Genomic DNA, 17,155 nt, shown 5'->3' on the forward strand with positions numbered 1-17,155 from the left:
TGGTAGCCATTTGAATAGATGGGTTTCACCTAGAATCCGATTTCTATTGAGTTGCAAATCAAATTCAGCTCATCAATTCCAGCATACTCTCAGACCTGAACCGGTACCGAAACTCACTCTTGAATATCGTATCTAGACTTGATAGCGAAACAGGCTTGACGAGACTAATTCATCGTAATACCAAATCAACATCTCTCAAGGTTACAGAGAAAAACAGAACTTACTATCCATCTACCCCACTTCCAAATGCTTCCCGCTTATCATCCTGCGTTGCCAATCCAGTTAGAGCGAATATCTTAGCACGGGCCTGCACGACCTTGACGGGCGGTATGGAGACTGGTCTCCCGGGTGGAGGGACAAAAGGGATATCCTGCGGAGCATCTCGACGAGTAGCTTCGATCTTCCGTATTGCTCGAGTCGCATCGTGTCCGTTCATGACTGGCATGGAAATGTCCATCAAGATTACGCTACGTCGCAAACCAGAGATTAGTGTTGGGTCCACAGGAAATACAAGAATATGTTGACAGCCATGGTAGCAAGGGTAGATTGATATACTCACTCCCAGTAATTCTGCGGCGTACTCTCAAAGAGCTCAACACCAGCTCTTCCATCGACAGCTTCGGCATATTCGAATCCCTAAATGGAACAAATTAGCACGTGTCCAATGTCCAACATCCATCAGAGGATATGTCTAGAGCTGATAGCAAAGCAATTATTACTCACCCTCTTCTTCAAGAACGCTCCCAATACTCTCCTATTAATAACATTATCCTCCACCACCATGACCCTCGCTGACCTGCCCTTCCTTGGGGTCTCGGTAGGTACCGTAGCAGCTTTCAACATGACTCCGCCATCCGCTAGGGAGATAGTCGATATGGTAGATGTGGGCGAGGCAGATCCCTGCTGAGGTGAAGATTGAGCCGTGTCATCACTTGCGACAGAAGCAGAGGTGACTCGTCTTGGAGCATGATATGTCATCCCTCTTGGTCCAAGGGATGGTCTAATGACTTGTTGGACCTGTTCATTCTCTTCTGATCGTCTTCTCTGTAAAGGTAATCTATGATCTCTTAACGGTTGAGCGAATCGTACACTGGATAATTCACTGATTGTCGAATTGGATTCAGCTGAAGCACCTGAAGATCCTCTTGATATACTAGGTCTTGACTGGTTATCTTGACTATGGTTCGACTGAGTATCGTCAACATCAATATCGACATTGTGATTATATTGGCCGGGCGAAGCATGGTTCAACCAATCGATAGCTTTTGACAATCCATTGTAGAATGCCGTTGGTCCAATAGGTTTATACAGTAGGTGACAGAACCCTCCATTCTTCTTGATAGCTTCACAACATTGATTAACCTCCATCCCCCTTACTGCAATAGCATATAAGAGAGGTTTGCCTTTGTTACAATATTCTTCAAACAGGGCTTCATCCTCGTTGATCACTATGATATCGCTGATCAAGGGATCTTCGACTATACCGAACTGCCATGCGTTGGCGTACATCGAAAGTACCTCAAGAGATAATAGGTGTCCACGATGTTCAGGGTGGAACGATAAGAAGGATACGTTGAGACCTTGACCCAAAGTCATCGTGGTACTTGAGGAGATGTGTGAAGAGTTGGAAGAGGTATCATCATCATCATCGTCCACTTCCACTTCGAAGGACACTTTGATCTCTGTACCCATCCCTTCGGCTGACCATACGTCGACTTTCCCGTTGACATTCTCGGATCGAACGATGGAATTGACAATGGCCAAACCAAGACCGGTACCAGTTTGTAGAGGGTTTTCTTGTGAGAAGGGATGGAATAATTGATCTTTGAGGAAGTCTTTTCCTATTCCTTTACCAGTATCTATCACCGCCATCTCAACAGGTATCATACGTGATCCAGGTGGATGAGGCATCTCTCGCAAGGTGATTTGGACATATCCATCCTGTATCAACAGACATCAGCACTACAGCTCTCGTAAGAAAGCATGCTGTTCAGCTTACCTTTGTGAATTTGAACGAATTTCCAACCAAATTCATAAGGACTCTTCTCAAACCACCTTTCTCACACCTTACCATCCAACCCTATTTCCCTCCCATATCAGCAAAACAAGGCTCTTACCAAGCATGGGAAAGATCAAACTCACCTTCTCCCTCGGATCAATATCAATGACAGTCTCTACATGAGACAATTTCTCTCCGACCTGCGCTCTTTGCGATTTCGGTACCAGTCCACTTGTAGTAGGCGGAGCATAAAAACTTCCAATATCCGCATCACCCATGAAAAACCTCGCTCTCTGCCCGATCCAGCATCCTTCTACAGTCTGTTCGACCAGCGCGGCCAAGTTGACTTTACCCAATTTCCCACTGGAAGCCTTTCCACTTCCCGATCCGGATAACTTTGTAAAGTCCAAAACGTGATTTACAGTTTCGATCAAGGAGTTTCCACACGTTTGGACAGTCTTAAGGAAAGCAAGTTGGTTGGAATCGAGGGATGTATCGCTGAGTAATTCCGCTGCTGCCAGGATACCATGTAGAGGTGTTCGAAGTTCGTGACTGACCGAAGAGATCAATATACTCTTAGTTTTATCGGCTAAGACCATCCTTCTCCTCAATACAGCAGATAAGATGATGACTCCAATGGCTCTAAGGAATTGAAGTTCGTACCCTTCTAGGAATTGTTTGGCTTTATTGGTGGTGTATGCACAAATCAGGGCGAAAGGCTGTTGATCTACACCATAAATAGGTACCGCCATACCATACCTGAATTTCTGAGGAAACATGTATCTAATCCATATAGGAGCGATACCTTCAAATATTTTGCCATCCCTATGATCTCGCAAAAATTCTGAGAATTTTTCATGTTCGTGAGAGCTCAGTGATCGACTGGGCATCGAGCTTGGGATCGTCGCTAGCACGGGGAAAGCATTAACGGGACCAAACGTTTCACTTCGTTCTAGCACGGGTGATTGCTGTTCAGCTGTACTGTATGGATCGGCTCGATAGATCGTCTTCTTTCCTGCTGGGGTATCAACATGAACCATCTCGATCTGGCTGATATCCAGGATGAACGATCCATCCAAATCAAGTGTCGAACAGACGAGCTGGGCTGCTCGAGAATAGACCTGATCCATCTTGGCTGCCGCTTCAGCGTTTGAAGCTGAAGAATTGGCATCCATCTCCAAGCATTCTCGAGTGAATTTCTCCATGGAAGTTTGGATTTTATCACGGACCCGCAATTGCAACTGTACGAATCGTTAGCACCCTCAAAAGTCCAATAGAAGAAGTACACTCACCTTATCTCGCCAAAGCTCCATTTCTCGCATAGTGACAGCGGCAAATTCTTTCAGTATCAATCTAGATCTCGGTGGGAATTCTGCTCGAGGTTTATCATCGATAATACAGAGACTTCCGATATTGTGTCCATCCATCGTACGTAGCGGTGCGCCAGCGTAGAAACGAATATGTGGTGCACCAACCACCTGAGGGTTCTTCTCAAATCGCCAATCGAGTTTGGTATCGAGTACAACAAAGGGTTCGTCGGATCTATATCTGATCAGTAACGGTAACACACAGATAAGACTCACCTAGCAAGAACCGAATGACTACAGAAACTCGATATTCTAGCTGCTTCCTCTGCCCCTAATCCACTTTGAGTCTTGTGCCACTGCGTCTCACTATCTATCAATGCTATAAGGACAATCTTGGGGTTGAATACGAGTTTGGCCATATGTGCTATACGGTCGAAATTTAGGTCTGCAGCGGTATGAAGGATGTTGAATCGGTATAGAGCTCTGCGACGAGCAGTCTCATCCGGGGGAAGTGGAGCAGGCAACCATCCCAATCTATCGTATAACGGTCCGATATCCTGAGGGTGAGCGATGTTGGGTATTTGCTCAACACTTGGTCTGGGTGGTGTGGAACGGGCAGGTGGATCAGGAGTTCTAGAACCAGTAGTGATCTTCGGCGTAGGATCATCGGCAGTGGAGGAGGAGGATGAACTTGCCGCAGCGAGGGGTGAGGCCGTACCGAAGTAATCCGTAGGTGTTTCGGGATCACCGCCTCTCTTTTCCAATGGAGCCGAGGCAGGCGGAATGCGACTATTTACCACGCCTAGACGCACTTTATGAGGTGATATTTCAGGTTCAGAAATTTTCACTATTCCTTTTCCGTGAGGTTCGTTTGGTGTACTAACAGGACTAGCTTGGATAGTTGGTAATCGCAAGTTACCAAATGTGTTGGTCCCAACTGCACTAGACATGCTTCGATGTAAAGGGAATCTTGATGAACCGGGATCCGAACTTGCACTATCTCTCATCGTACCATTTGAGCCTGTCGAACAGACCGAAGCCATCGGATCTAACAATTCCCTTTCGGGACTAGGAATGGCGAGTGGAGCGAAATCTGATTCCCTCAATCCTGAAGATGCCATTCGTACCGTAGCTGCTGCGAGGGAGTAGGAAGGTAATGCCAATTTATCTGGACGTAAGATTTGATCATGAGCTCGATCTGGTAAATTTTCCAATTCGAATGCCTTTTTCCTCGCTGCCATCGCTGCTGCCATTGATCCAGGTCTGACCGATCCTGCAGATGTGGAAGGCGCTGAGCTGATGGAAGTCATCGTCGATCCACCAGAACTCTTGGAGCTGTACCCCTCTGAGCTGCTGGTGTTGTCGCCTAAATGTGAAGGTAAGGTTGAAGAGTATCGTTTTCCTGGAGAGGAGTGGGCTGAATGGACGTCTGTGGGTGAATCACCCGAATGAGGAGGGTTGGGAATCTTGTTAGGGTCAAACAGACCATGGGCGTAGGCGTGTGAGAATGTGGTCCAGTCCATAGAAGGTATCGATGGGGCTCTGGCTTGTTGTTTAGCTGAGTCGGATAAACCAGAAGCCAGTGAACCGGCTTTTCCCAATAAGAATGTCTTCCCTTCCTTCTCCTCTCCTCCTGATACCGAAAGCATGTCTACAGCTTCTGTCAACCCCGCTTCCTCCTGGGCAAACGTAGCGAGACAGGAATCTCCAGAACTGGCAACCTCGGCAAGTTGTTCGTTACTGAATGCACTTTGATCTGTTGATGAGACCGGCGATGTATCTATGGGAATGGGAGGTGACGAAGTGTACCCTTCTTTCCTTCCTGGAGCAGTTTTCGGTCTCGCTCGTTTCGCGGATGGGTTCCGGCTCAGCCCGCTGAATGTCGAAGGGCCAGCGGTCGACTGAGGAGTAGGAGACAAGGGGAAGGTAGTCGCTTTCGTGGGAGATCGATAAGGAGGGCTGGTAGGTTTATTGGTTTCAACGACAGTAGGTTCTAAAGGGACTGATATCGATCGTGGAGACGAGCTGGGTCCAGCACCATTATGACTGGCGGAGAGGGTTATATGATGAGAGGCAGGATTGGTATGAAGGTGATGTAGGAAGGCAGCAGATGAAGAAGGGAGACGTTGCGGAGGTTGAGGTTTTGCGTTGGTATCTGATTCATGTCCCATGATCTACGAAAAGGGGGGAGTCGTCGTCAGTGGAATTTAAATCTCATGTGAAAAGCCAAAAGGTTTCAATGGTTGAAATGAATGGTTCGATTCCTCTCGAGATATTGACATACCATCGAACAGGAGAAGACGAGATTTTGGAGAAGAGAAAAGCAAAAGTTACGCACGAATAAGCGGCCAACAACGGGAAACTACCTCCCGACTTCTTTCTATTCGATGAGATTCTTCCTACTCTTGAAGGTCTTGATGTGTATATCCCTTATATCCACAGTCGAGATACCATTCTTCCGTCTCGCATAAATGACAATTATCTCTTGATACTCTTAGACCATGTATGTTCCTGCGAAATGTTGATAATATGTTTTACTACCGCAATTTGGATTTTTGATCTATTAGGATATAGCGTATAACGTTTGGAAGAAGAAAAGGAGTCTTTGGCAAATGAAGGTGTACGGCGAGTGGAGCCAATGCCGCGTGAACTGAAAATGACCAATTCTCCCTATCGATCTTCTGTCGAGAGTACTAATATATATCACAGTCTGTCGAGGTGATGAATCGAGTTATGCGGTATACGATACAGTGGTGACAGAATTATCGCAGGAAGCAAGAGTGTTCACGGGTGGCATACAGCACTCGAAGTAACAGCCAGCACATAGCAAATACGAGTAGAAGCAGAATGGGATGACGATGTTAGAAACCTTTTTTTCCTCTCACGGCGTATGACTAGGGTAATCGTAGCATTACAACATTTCTAATCAGACCTTTGAACAGTTGGTAATGGGTCATTAGCGGAATTAATTGGAAGTGTACTGGTGGAGAATCAAGGGAAACTTGCCGAACTTGCGGTTTTACCCTGAATTGCCCTGATCTACATCATCATGATAAAACAGGGTACAAGCAAACAGTACATACACCTCACAGCAGAGAGATTTTCACTCATCGTGATCTTTCTTACCCTTTAAAACTCACAATGAAAACACCGCTTGTCAACGGGATCGAGAGTGACCTGTCCGATATAACGAGATTATATTGATGCTTATTAGTAAGAGACGCTTCGGATCGCCGTAGGAATCTGAATGTTAGAGTGTGGCCGGAGATCTTTTCGATGCTCTCCGAAGGTCAAACGATCGACTTACGTGATGTCTGTGCACCGAGCAGCTGGACTCATAATTGCACACTTGCAGCCATGCAATTTGACGGAAGAGTGGCTATGATACGACTCTGAGGACTATGGGAGGTTTTGATGATGCAGATGTAACTATTCTACAACTGAAGCTCGATGGTTCACCGGCGAGTATTGTCAGGTCCATTCTAGTACCTCAGATGCCAATAGCACAGAAACAGTTACACTGATCAAAATCATCTCTCATCTTGGCATTCCTTTCTGCGCATCACCACCTCTGCGTTCAATGTCATGAAGCATCGGTATGACGGAGCTATGCATGTGATTGATTTCACACATCATTCATTCTGTACACTTCCTTTCTCACCATGTCAACACGAATGATACGTGAAATTCTCGAGAAAAATCTACCAGAGCAATTTAGCTAGCGGGCCTCAGCAAAGGGTATGAAGAACTCATCAGTCCACTCATCGTCGGTGGTCCTTCTGACTCTTAGAGGTCACAGGACTTGCTCACATGTGTAACCAGTCGCTGTCCTTCACTTCTGTTGAGATCGTGCGCCACCAAATGATCGTCGTTTTCACGTGGCTAGAAATGCGGAGTCTCCATGTTTTTGTGTTTTTTTGTGTTTACAACACGAATCTGTGCGCGTCGTCGAGATGTTGGGTTGGGTTGATTGATTCCAATTGGATTTCTTTCGGAAGACGATGGTCGATGAACACTGGAAATTTCAGTCATACCCCTTGGTTCTACTCAAGAGGGAGTTGTTCTAGCGGTTAAATCAAGACTAGTGACTATCAATTGTGCCCATCATGTCACTAGGCGTATCACCCTCCTCTTCCTCTCCTTTGACCACCCATTCAAGACCCCTTCCACCCAACAGAAAACGTACTTCCTATACGCCCTCACCACGAGCTACACCCCGTCTTACGCCCGAATCGTCTTTTGTCGAGAGCACAGAGTCGGCCATGCTCGCTTCGCCCAGTATGAAGGAGCAGGATGGCACTATGGGAGGGTTGAGGGAAAGGAGCGAAGAAGAATTGGCCAGAGCAGGGAGGGAGGAGTTGGAAGATGCGCTTAGGAGGGAGTGGGAGGACAAGGAGAATGTAAGTACGCTCTCCTATATATTTTTTGTCGATTGGAGCTCAATCAAGGTGTGATAGCTGCTGCAACGATTAGAACATGCACAAACTGAACGTAAGAGCTTGGAAGAGAAGCACGAAGAGTTGGTGAAGGGTGTTGCAGCGTTGCAAAATAAAAACGACGAAGCTTTCAATGAACAGGTAAGGTAGTATATTGCAGCGTATGTTATGAAGAACGCAGCTGATGTTTATCGTATAGACTCGTATGGAAGCTGATCTAGAAGAACGGGATGAGCTCCTTGACAGGCTGAGAAAACGATTAGCGGAAGCCGAGAGACAAGCTAGGGAAAGTCAGAAGAGGTATATTGAGCAGGTGAGTGCTGCACATCAAATCGACCGACGTCCAACTGCGCTATCCTGAACCTGGAATCAAAGAGTATGGATCTGATCTCGTTTGTGCTGCTGTAGGAACAAACCTTTGATATTGAACGACAAGCTTTACAAGCCCAAGAAAATCATTTACAACAACGTATTAAGACACTTTCCACATCCAAGAGCAGTCGATCAACCACTCCAGTTCCCGAGGTGGAGAATATAGCTTCGCTGAAAGATGAATTAGCCTCTATCAACTTATCCCATTCAACCTTACTGGCCAAATTGAATACGTTGACTAAGGAATTACACGAGTTGAAGATATTGAATGAAGAGCTGCAGGAGGAGAATGAAGGTTGGGAGTTTTTGATAAGAGAGAGGACAATGAATGGTAAAGTAATGGAGAAAGGTGGGATACTTTCCAATCATCTCGACCAGAACCAGGACGAGACGAATAATCGAAATGAGGAGGGAGTCGATTCGGAATTAGAAGAAGAGATGAGCGAATTAAATTCAGATTTAGAGAATCAATCTCCCATATTTGATGATGATCATCAATTCTTTGCTACCGACTTGGGCCATACCGATACCCACGATCTCTTGGCGCCTCCTAAACGATCACGAAGGGGTGGACGAGGAGGAAAGAATAGGACGGCGAGTCATTCGGGTAGGAATGAAGGTGATAAAGGAGTGGATTTGGCTAGTGAACTGAGAATGGTAGATGATGATAAGTCTGATGCTGGACAAAGTGTAACTTCGGCCAACGGGAAAACTGCAGAAGCGATAGGTGAGTGATTCATCCCGCATCCCGTTTAAAGAGCATTTGTCAATCCGACTCACTTGCTTTGCAGCGTTACGATCCGAGGTGAAGCAATTGAAGGAATCAAACAAAGCTCTAACGCTCTATTGCTCGAAGGTGAGTTGTTTGTTCAACAGGGAACAGTTTAGCAATGGAAATCTCACTGACATCATATTCTTGCAGATTATAGACCGTATCATCACCCAAGAAGGCTTCGAACATGTACTTTCGGTAGACTACAAAACTCGACGAGCCGGGACCAGATCGGCTTCCACATCTTCTCGTCCGGCTTTGAAAGATGTCAATGGCGGTTCATGGGGAATGCCTAGTGCCTCTTCGCCGATCTCGGAGGAACCACCCATAATACTGGAACCTCAGACTCAAGCTGTCAAAGAGAAGAAAGCTAGACCATTAAGCATGATGGTCAGAGCCATGACCGGACCCGCAGAAAAGACTGTAGCCCCACCAGTAATGGGCGGAACGCCAGCTGTACCAGATGAGACCAAGTCGGAGAAACGGGTAAGTCTCATTCTAAGCTCCTTTCCGCCTCTGGAATCGAGGGATCCAGCTGATATGCGTTCCATTTCCTCAGGCTCGGAGAGGGTTCTCATTGGATTTCCGATCATTAGGATTCGGTACTTCCTCTTATACCGCACCTACCGAATCTTCCAAATCCTCCCTAAGACCTCTCACACTATCTTCCAAATCAGGCCCCACAACGGGCTCGAGATCGTCATCCAGTACAGCTAGGAAGCTTGAGATCCACGAGGAAGACGAGGAAGATCGAAAAGAGAGACATAGGATGGAAGCTACCCTCAAACTCATGGGGATCAACAAATCCACTCCATCACCTGGTAGTATCCCAGAACAGGATGAAGAGGAAGGTGAAGGGGAATTTCCGATGAGTCGAGCAAGCTTCAGAGCAAGTTCAGGTAGATCATCCACTTCATCACAGTCACATTCACATCGATTTACACCTCTTGGTAGGTTATCTTCTGTCCTTGGTCCCAACGAGGTCGACAACGAATTCCCGATTCCATTGGAATCGATCGAAAATCCCGATCAGGCCATAGAGGTATTACGTGCCTTCGATGAGAAACAGAATGAAAGATTGAAAGAGATGTCGAAAGGGGAAAGAACTTCGATGTACACTAGTCCACCCAAGATACATTCCAGAAGAATCAGTATAGAGGAAAAGGATAGGGATCAGGGAATGAGGGACAGGACGATAAGTAAGAGTGAAAGTATCAAGACTTTGTGGAGTCTAGGTGGTGGAGGGGATAGTAGACCAAATAGCGGAGAGATCGTGATCGAAAAGGAGTAGGTTGGGTGATTGGTGTTATGGCCTTTCAGATAAACACCGCGGATAGATTTCTCATCTTGTTGAGCACTGAAACGCATAAGCGGAGTTCTTGTTCAACATATATATAATGTAATATGAATTACTGATGATAACGATACAATATACGTCGGTACATACGATCGGTTCTTACTTTCATGATTAGAACACATATCTTGTATAAAATGCATCGGTATGGCATATATTCATTAAATATCGTTAATACACAACAGTCACCGGTTTCGTCAAGCATATGGGGAAATAATTTATACGTTGATATGAATCAAATCAAGCAGCTCTAAATCTCTGATAATAGGATTTACATTTAGCCTCCATCGTTTCTTGATATGTCTCTGGTAAAGTATCGATCAGTTTACCTAATGGACAGAATTAGCTGGACTATCGAACATTGAGTGGGTCTGATTGACTTACCTGGATTACCACTCCATATGGACATACTGGGAACGACCGTTCCTTCAGGTAAGACGGTATCAGGTAATATCACAGCTAGGTCTTTTATGACCACGAATTTGCCCTATCAAGTCGCAAGTCAATCATTTCTAAGTCACACACAGCCAGTGTTGACGATTGATCGATACTCACTATTATACAGTTCTTCCCTATCTCCACACCTGAACCTATCGAAGCTGCTTCCACAATGCAATTAGGTCCTATATGGACAAAATCTGATATCCTCAAAGGATAAAATGTGAATGATCTGATAGAAACGTACATCAGCTGCACTTTACTAGAATGATACGATGTTCGCAAGTGTTTAATTCTAAGTCCTATGCAGAATGGCTCACCCCTTGTACATCTTCCCAGGAGGTCTTACAATCGATCCTTCTCCAATCAGACAATACCTCCCCATGGTAATTACGACATGTTGACCCGCCGTTGATCTCCTCAAATCACCTCGTAGTATCGATCCAGTCTGAATAATGGATTTGCCACCTAGTATGATGTTGGTGGCTCCTGTGATGGTTGCTTTTCTAGATACTTTGTCTATATCCAAAAGTTAATCGTCAAACATCGATACTCAGAAGTGAGGTCGGAGTGAATGAAACAAGGTGGAGGGATTACTTACTACCCGTATCGGTCTCTATGTATGTACCCTTCTCATACGTTATCATCGGCTCGAATGCTCCCATCTTGTTCTATGCATTGCGCAGAGCCTGGCGATTGACTCTATGTGATGGTATGAAGTGGAAAGTCAGAATACTGATTTCCATTTACGCGATCGGAAAAGATAATCTCGTGTCGGTGTCTCGTCATTCCTTCGTGTCTCCGTCATAGCCCGCTATCACTCATCCAAGACATTCCAATACTTACTGCAATCTTTTCTTCATATCTCATACATGGAATACACATGATGGCATCCTCATCAACTTCGAGGCCCATCACGCCCCTCCCAGCTGCAAAACCCAATAATGGTATAGATGCAGTGAACGGAAGTAGGACAAACGATAATGTTATGGCTAGATTATCAAAGGATTTCCCAGATGGTCAGTCATCCATTCCTTGCCGACATATGTTGCTATCATGCTAATTGAAAATGGTTCGATATCTCAGCCGAATCTCTCAGCCGACATCAAGAGATCCATGCGAGTTTGCAGCTTGAGATCATGGACGTGAGGGAGGAGGTAGCTAGGCTAAAAAGTGAACTGAAGAGGGATCAGGATCCTGGTAAAATGTCCAAAATACAAAATCAAATCAGTGTGAGTTGTACTTTCATACATATCCGACTCTGGCACTCAAACAAAGGTATAATTGAGCTTATGATCCCAATGGTGTCACTAGCAACTCATGCTTCAGATCAATGTGATTAGAGAAAAAGCTGCAGAAGCTGAAGCGATAGTCAAATCCATTACCACTGATATACAGAGATTGGACACTGCCAAGACGAACTTGACCAGTGCTATACAGATGTTAGAGAGGTGGGGAATGCTGAGTAAGCTGAACTTCATGCTCATATACGTCCACCGATGGTCCTACTGACGAGTCATCAACCTATAGAAAATGCTCATTCTCAGTTGAAAGAATTATTACCTACCAAAAGGTATAAAGACATGTCACAAGCTTTATCCGTGAGTTTGACGAAAATCCCTCTCTCTGTGCCAAAGGCCCTCGTTGATCGCAGCTGCTGACTTATCATTCAATTCAGGCCGTAACACACCTCTTGACTCCCATCAAAGCATTATCCAATATTCCTGCCGTATCAGAGATATTTAGGGCTGCGGAATCGGACCGTAAGGCCATACAGGAGAAAGTAGCCGTGGAGATGGATGCTTTGTGAGTCCTGTCTGTAGACCTAATCAAGGTCACAATAGCTGAAGACATGTGTATGACAGTTTCAAGCAGGACCCTAATCGACCTGTGGATAGGAAGACAGTCTCAGAAGTGTGTTGTGTGATTGATGTACTAGGCGGTGATTTCAGGTGAGCTTTTTCGTAATCCTCTACCCTAGAAAGGATGTTTGCTTATTTTGTATGGCATTGTATCGTAGAAACCACATAATCGAGAGATATCTTCAATTGCAATTAGCAGAATACCGACGGATATTCAGGTCTACCGACGAAGTGAGCTATTACTTGACATTCATCTGCCTTCGCTTTTGATGTACTGAAAAAATGATTGATTGTTCGCCTGCTTGTCTAGGCCGGTCAGCTGGATAATGTACCTAGGAGATACGCATGGTTCAGAAGAGTACTCAAACACCACGACGAAGAGGATGCATCGTTGTTCCCTTCATCATGGGAAATTACCAGGTTGCTGGTATCGAATTTTGCGGAATATACGAGAAGTGATCTAGCGAATGTATTAGGAAAATCTACACCTGCTGTCAACATCTTACTGGATGCTTTACAAGCTACTTTGGACTTCGAAGCTGGCTTCGCGAGGAGATTTGACATGCCTGTGGGTTCTTCGTTTGGCCTCTGACTTGCCTACTGTGTGCCAACAGACAAATTTGCTGACTCTGAAATCAAACCAGTTCGAAGATATCACTGCTGGTGGATTGACATCGCGGGGAGCAAGTGCAGCGCCCAAATGGACCATATCAAGTATATTCGATAATCACTTCAATGTCTACGTCGATGCTCAGGATAGGTAAGTACCATTCACGTATCTTCAACAATATTATCAATGATTCTGACTTTTCGTTTAGAGCAATCGCAGATATGCTATCAGCCTATAGAGGTCCTCGATCACGTTCATCCATGGAAGGCGCAATGCAGCAGGAGTCGGATACGCCCGTGCCGACTGTACTTCCCTCTTCAACCGAATTGTTCTATTTCTATGGACAGACTCTGGAACAATGTGAGAAATATACGAAAGGTGAACCGATGAGGAAGTTGAGTAAAGTGTTTGCGAAATGGTTGAAAATATACTCAGGTAAGTCGTTATCTCGTCAACAGTCCACTGCGAGAACACGGGGGTGAAAGCTCATATCTGATGGTTGATCAACAAATAGATGACGTTTTGTTAGCTGGCATGAAAAGGTAAGACGGCTATCTCATCAATAAATCTGGCATTTAGCTGACTGTATTCGCAGGGAAGCAGGACGTCGATCACTAGAAGGGCGAGATAACCTACAAGAGGTCAAGAACGCTTGTATGATACTTAACACAGCAGAGTACTGTCAGAACACATCATTACAGGTGAGCGAATCGATCACGAATAAGTGAGGATCTCCTTGACCATTCGCTTCGACTACAGCTCGAAGAACGGTTGAAGGATAAAATCGCGGATGAGTTCAAAACGGATATATCATTCCAGAATGAGCGAGATACCTTCTCCACGTAAGCATACTTTGTCAGCGACTTCACATTTGAGTCCTTTACGCTGATCCCAAACGCATTTGGCAATTCAAGTGTCATCTCATCATGTATAAATACCATCTTACGAGAACTCGAAACATCTTGCGAGCCCGCTTTCGCTGCCATCCTGAAAACACCTTGGATGCACCTCGAAAACGTTTCTGGCAGATCGGCATACATAGTTGATCTAGTAGGATCGATCAAGCAGGTCGCTGAGGTTGTCAGAAGCAGAGTCGAGGGGAAGAAATATATCAGGAATTTCGCTGATAAGGCTGTTGGGTCAGTTACTCTCCCGTGCGACGTCCAAGCAATCAGCTGATTCTACGAGATATACGATGATAGGGTCATTATCACTAGATTCACTCAATCGGTGATCAAGAGTAGACCTTTGAAAAAGATAGGTGCGGAACAGGTAAGTTGTATGACGTGGTGTGACCAGTCCAGTAGCTGATGAGAGACATGGGGCTGGTCAGATCTTGCTCGATGTCCAAGCTGTCAAGGCCTGTCTGTTGGATCTGCCTGAACCCCATCCGGAGAACTCCACCAATATGTATGTGCAGTCATCTTGTACACATCAGGGCATGAGCTGATCGTTTGCAATAACATAGATATACCAAATACGTTACGAAGAATACTGGTCAGCTGGAAACTATGTTGAAAGTCATTCTCGCTCCCGATGATCCCCCAGAAGGTGAGCTAGATAATTACATGAATGCCCCGTAGGCCAAACTGTAGCTCATATTTGCTGTCTCCGCAGGTTTCGTGCAGAATTATTGCTTGTTGATCGGTGATCGGTCCTTTAGTAATTTCCAGAAAGTGAGTAATCGTACAAGTAAGATTGACTCGATCAACGCTGAGAATCTGTCACCTGTTATTTTTCAGATATTAGACCTCAAAGGTACTCCTCGAACCGACCAACAGAAACTGCTCGATATTTTCTTATCAGTCACGTCAACCAACTCCGAACTGTCCGATACGTCTTTCTTGACTCATATCGACATGGATCCTCCCGCTTCATCTACTACTTCGGGTCCAGGAGGTAACGCTGATATTCAAAGGGTCACATCGCCCGTATCTGGAAGTGGAATCTTCTCACAACATCATGGTAGTTCCACCGGTCTACCGGGTTTGCTAAGGTCCGCATCAGCCTCGGGAGAAGGTCACGATAGGTCAGAGACTCCCAAGGCTTTTGGGGATTTTAGAAGGTTAGTGAGTTTCGCTAGGAGGGAGACTATGAATCCTTTAGGACATTAATAGACGTAGTGTATATACATGTGTGAAAGATATGGATGCATGGAATGCAGTTTTTGTATCTTGATGTAACATCACAGGAAATGAACAATTTTGATCATAGGTACGAGGTATAAGTACAATGGACGCTTGGTATATAAGATGATTGAATTGATATTGGAACGATCACTGGAGTAAGTTCGCCGGCGAACCTACATTGCCTATCGACCCTGCTCTCCCACCTGCCCCTATCACACTGCCAGGTACACTGACACCACCAGGCGACATACCCGTTCCCAACAAATTCCTAGGAGAAGCTACATTCAAATTCCCCAAATTGGGAGTTTGTCCCATCGTTCCTACCGTTAATCCAGGTGATACTCCTAAACCCATTGGGTTGGGTGTAAGACCTTTAACAGAATTCGATCTTATCGATCCTGGTGGTCTGACCTGTCGCTGCTGAGAAGAAGAGGAAGAGGAGATACCAAATTGAGCTGATAATTGAGCTTCTATAGATCTCAACTCATCCATTGGGTCGGCATCCTTTATTGGTTTCGTAGATAGCTTATCGAGCTTGGGAAGTGCCAATCGAGTGGTTTGTAGTGAATGGAACAAATGCCAATCAAATGTATTCTGCTGCTGCTGCTGCTCTTCTTCTTCTTCTTCTTTAGATTCGGTCTGTCCGTTTTGATCCGCTTGATCTTCCATTATAGCATCAGCAGCAGTGGTAAGGGTGGATTTGGCTTTCATATTCGATGCAACTTCTGGAGGTAGGGATCGCCATTGTGTGGTGGATCGAGGGTTCGAAGATGGGTGAGATTCAGATAATGATGTGAGGGTTCTAGTTATCAGTTGAGAAGCGTTTCTCTATATCCATAACCTATAATCAGCGTACACTCAAATACGGAAGGTCACTCGGGACAATTCCCTGTATCAACTGCGTTCTTGTTCCTCCTCTCCTCATCGAAGCAGATCGGTACAGCGTATAAAGCGAACTCACCAGCCTAGCAGACACCACATCATAAACAGTCGGTGACTGGTATATCCTTTCCTGCAATATGAACCACATCCCAGATACTCTATCTCTCTTTCCCGATAGATCTACTTCCCTTTTCTGAATCACAAACAGGTCTGGAGGTTGGGAGTGCGATACAATATATTCGAATCCAGACTTGAATGCATTGAGCTCGCTACGATTATGTCAAAACACTTTGTATCAGTATGCCATTCCCTGTTACAACGAACATTCGTATCGCTTCCCCTCCCTTACCGATCATCTTGGTTTGGGAAGGGGAAGAGTGGTCCGGGATGACTCACATTTTCTCCTCTGCGTGACCATACGTAGGATTTTCCACCCTCCTCTGCGTCCTCAGAACGTTATTGTTCGACTTGGAATCCCAGAATGGAGAGTAGGCAAAATAATCCATCCTGTGATATTCAATACAATGTCAGCTTGACCTTTTAAGTATACAGAGGATTTGGAGCTCACGCTAGATCTGCATTGGCTAATGATCTTGCCGGATTGGCCTGTAATACTCAAGGTGATCAGTATACACCATAAGTCCAATAGGAGGAAACGGGTTTAGGACATACTGCGATAGCTTCTGGCCATGACCTGTAAGATTGATTGATTGATTGTTAGCTGGTGAGCTATATTGTATGATTCAGTCTTGTGGGGCTGAGCAGCTCACCAGTGTATATGCGATAGATCCTGATCTACCTCTTCTCCTGGAACGGCCATCTTTGTGATTATTTGCTGACTATAATGCTATATAGTCGAGATATCGTTCATGTTGATGAGAGAGTGAGGAATGCTAATGCAGGTAGGTCCGGTTAACTAGAGCAACACTTGATTATTGTGGCATCCATCTCGGCCATTGACCACCTGCGTCTCTTATTGCCAGAACAAGATGCA

The 17,155-nt window shown here is 45.3% G+C and overlaps 5 protein-coding genes across 5 annotated transcripts; 2 read left to right on the forward strand and 3 right to left on the reverse strand.

The window, feature by feature from the left end:
* Positions 1–29: 29 nt before the first annotated feature.
* V865_001124 (uncharacterized protein) lies at positions 30–5,477 on the reverse strand (the record flags this gene model as incomplete). The annotated part of the gene is made up of 9 exons (XM_066224948.1): positions 30–43; positions 118–164; positions 225–467; positions 560–636; positions 724–1,941; positions 2,000–2,080; positions 2,143–3,240; positions 3,292–3,403; positions 3,583–5,477. The coding sequence occupies 9 exons, from the start codon at positions 5,475–5,477 to the stop codon at positions 30–32; spliced, it is 4,785 nt and encodes a 1,594-aa protein (XP_066081045.1).
* A 1,935-nt stretch (positions 5,478–7,412) lies between these two features.
* On the forward strand, positions 7,413–10,177 carry V865_001125 (uncharacterized protein; the record flags this gene model as incomplete). Its single annotated transcript, XM_066224949.1, has 7 exons — positions 7,413–7,706; positions 7,764–7,883; positions 7,942–8,055; positions 8,151–8,841; positions 8,906–8,970; positions 9,037–9,372; positions 9,446–10,177. The coding sequence occupies 7 exons, from the start codon at positions 7,413–7,415 to the stop codon at positions 10,175–10,177; spliced, it is 2,352 nt and encodes a 783-aa protein (XP_066081046.1).
* Positions 10,178–10,480: 303 nt separating this feature from the next.
* Positions 10,481–11,343, reverse strand: V865_001126 (uncharacterized protein; the record flags this gene model as incomplete). The annotated part of the gene is made up of 5 exons (XM_066224950.1): positions 10,481–10,569; positions 10,625–10,727; positions 10,796–10,910; positions 10,999–11,197; positions 11,280–11,343. The coding sequence occupies 5 exons, from the start codon at positions 11,341–11,343 to the stop codon at positions 10,481–10,483; spliced, it is 570 nt and encodes a 189-aa protein (XP_066081047.1).
* A 221-nt stretch (positions 11,344–11,564) lies between these two features.
* On the forward strand, positions 11,565–15,264 carry V865_001127 (uncharacterized protein; the record flags this gene model as incomplete). The annotated part of the gene is made up of 19 exons (XM_066224951.1): positions 11,565–11,697; positions 11,765–11,910; positions 11,993–12,143; positions 12,209–12,279; positions 12,357–12,484; positions 12,544–12,630; positions 12,699–12,771; positions 12,851–13,108; positions 13,185–13,300; positions 13,359–13,585; positions 13,665–13,692; positions 13,746–13,851; positions 13,910–13,992; positions 14,065–14,289; positions 14,353–14,422; positions 14,484–14,560; positions 14,619–14,701; positions 14,768–14,826; positions 14,893–15,264. 19 exons carry the CDS (start codon positions 11,565–11,567, stop codon positions 15,262–15,264), a joined length of 2,493 nt encoding a protein of 830 aa, XP_066081048.1.
* Positions 15,265–15,426: 162 nt separating this feature from the next.
* On the reverse strand, positions 15,427–16,981 carry V865_001128 (uncharacterized protein; the record flags this gene model as incomplete). Its single annotated transcript, XM_066224952.1, has 6 exons — positions 15,427–16,107; positions 16,241–16,430; positions 16,558–16,668; positions 16,730–16,767; positions 16,834–16,855; positions 16,932–16,981. The coding sequence occupies 6 exons, from the start codon at positions 16,979–16,981 to the stop codon at positions 15,427–15,429; spliced, it is 1,092 nt and encodes a 363-aa protein (XP_066081049.1).
* Between the last annotated feature and the right edge of the window lie 174 nt (positions 16,982–17,155).

The sequence above is a fragment of the Kwoniella europaea genome, chromosome 1, assembly GCF_036810445.1.
Source record: "Kwoniella europaea PYCC6329 chromosome 1, complete sequence".
In the NCBI taxonomy this organism is placed as follows: Eukaryota; Fungi; Basidiomycota; class Tremellomycetes; order Tremellales; family Cryptococcaceae; genus Kwoniella; species Kwoniella europaea.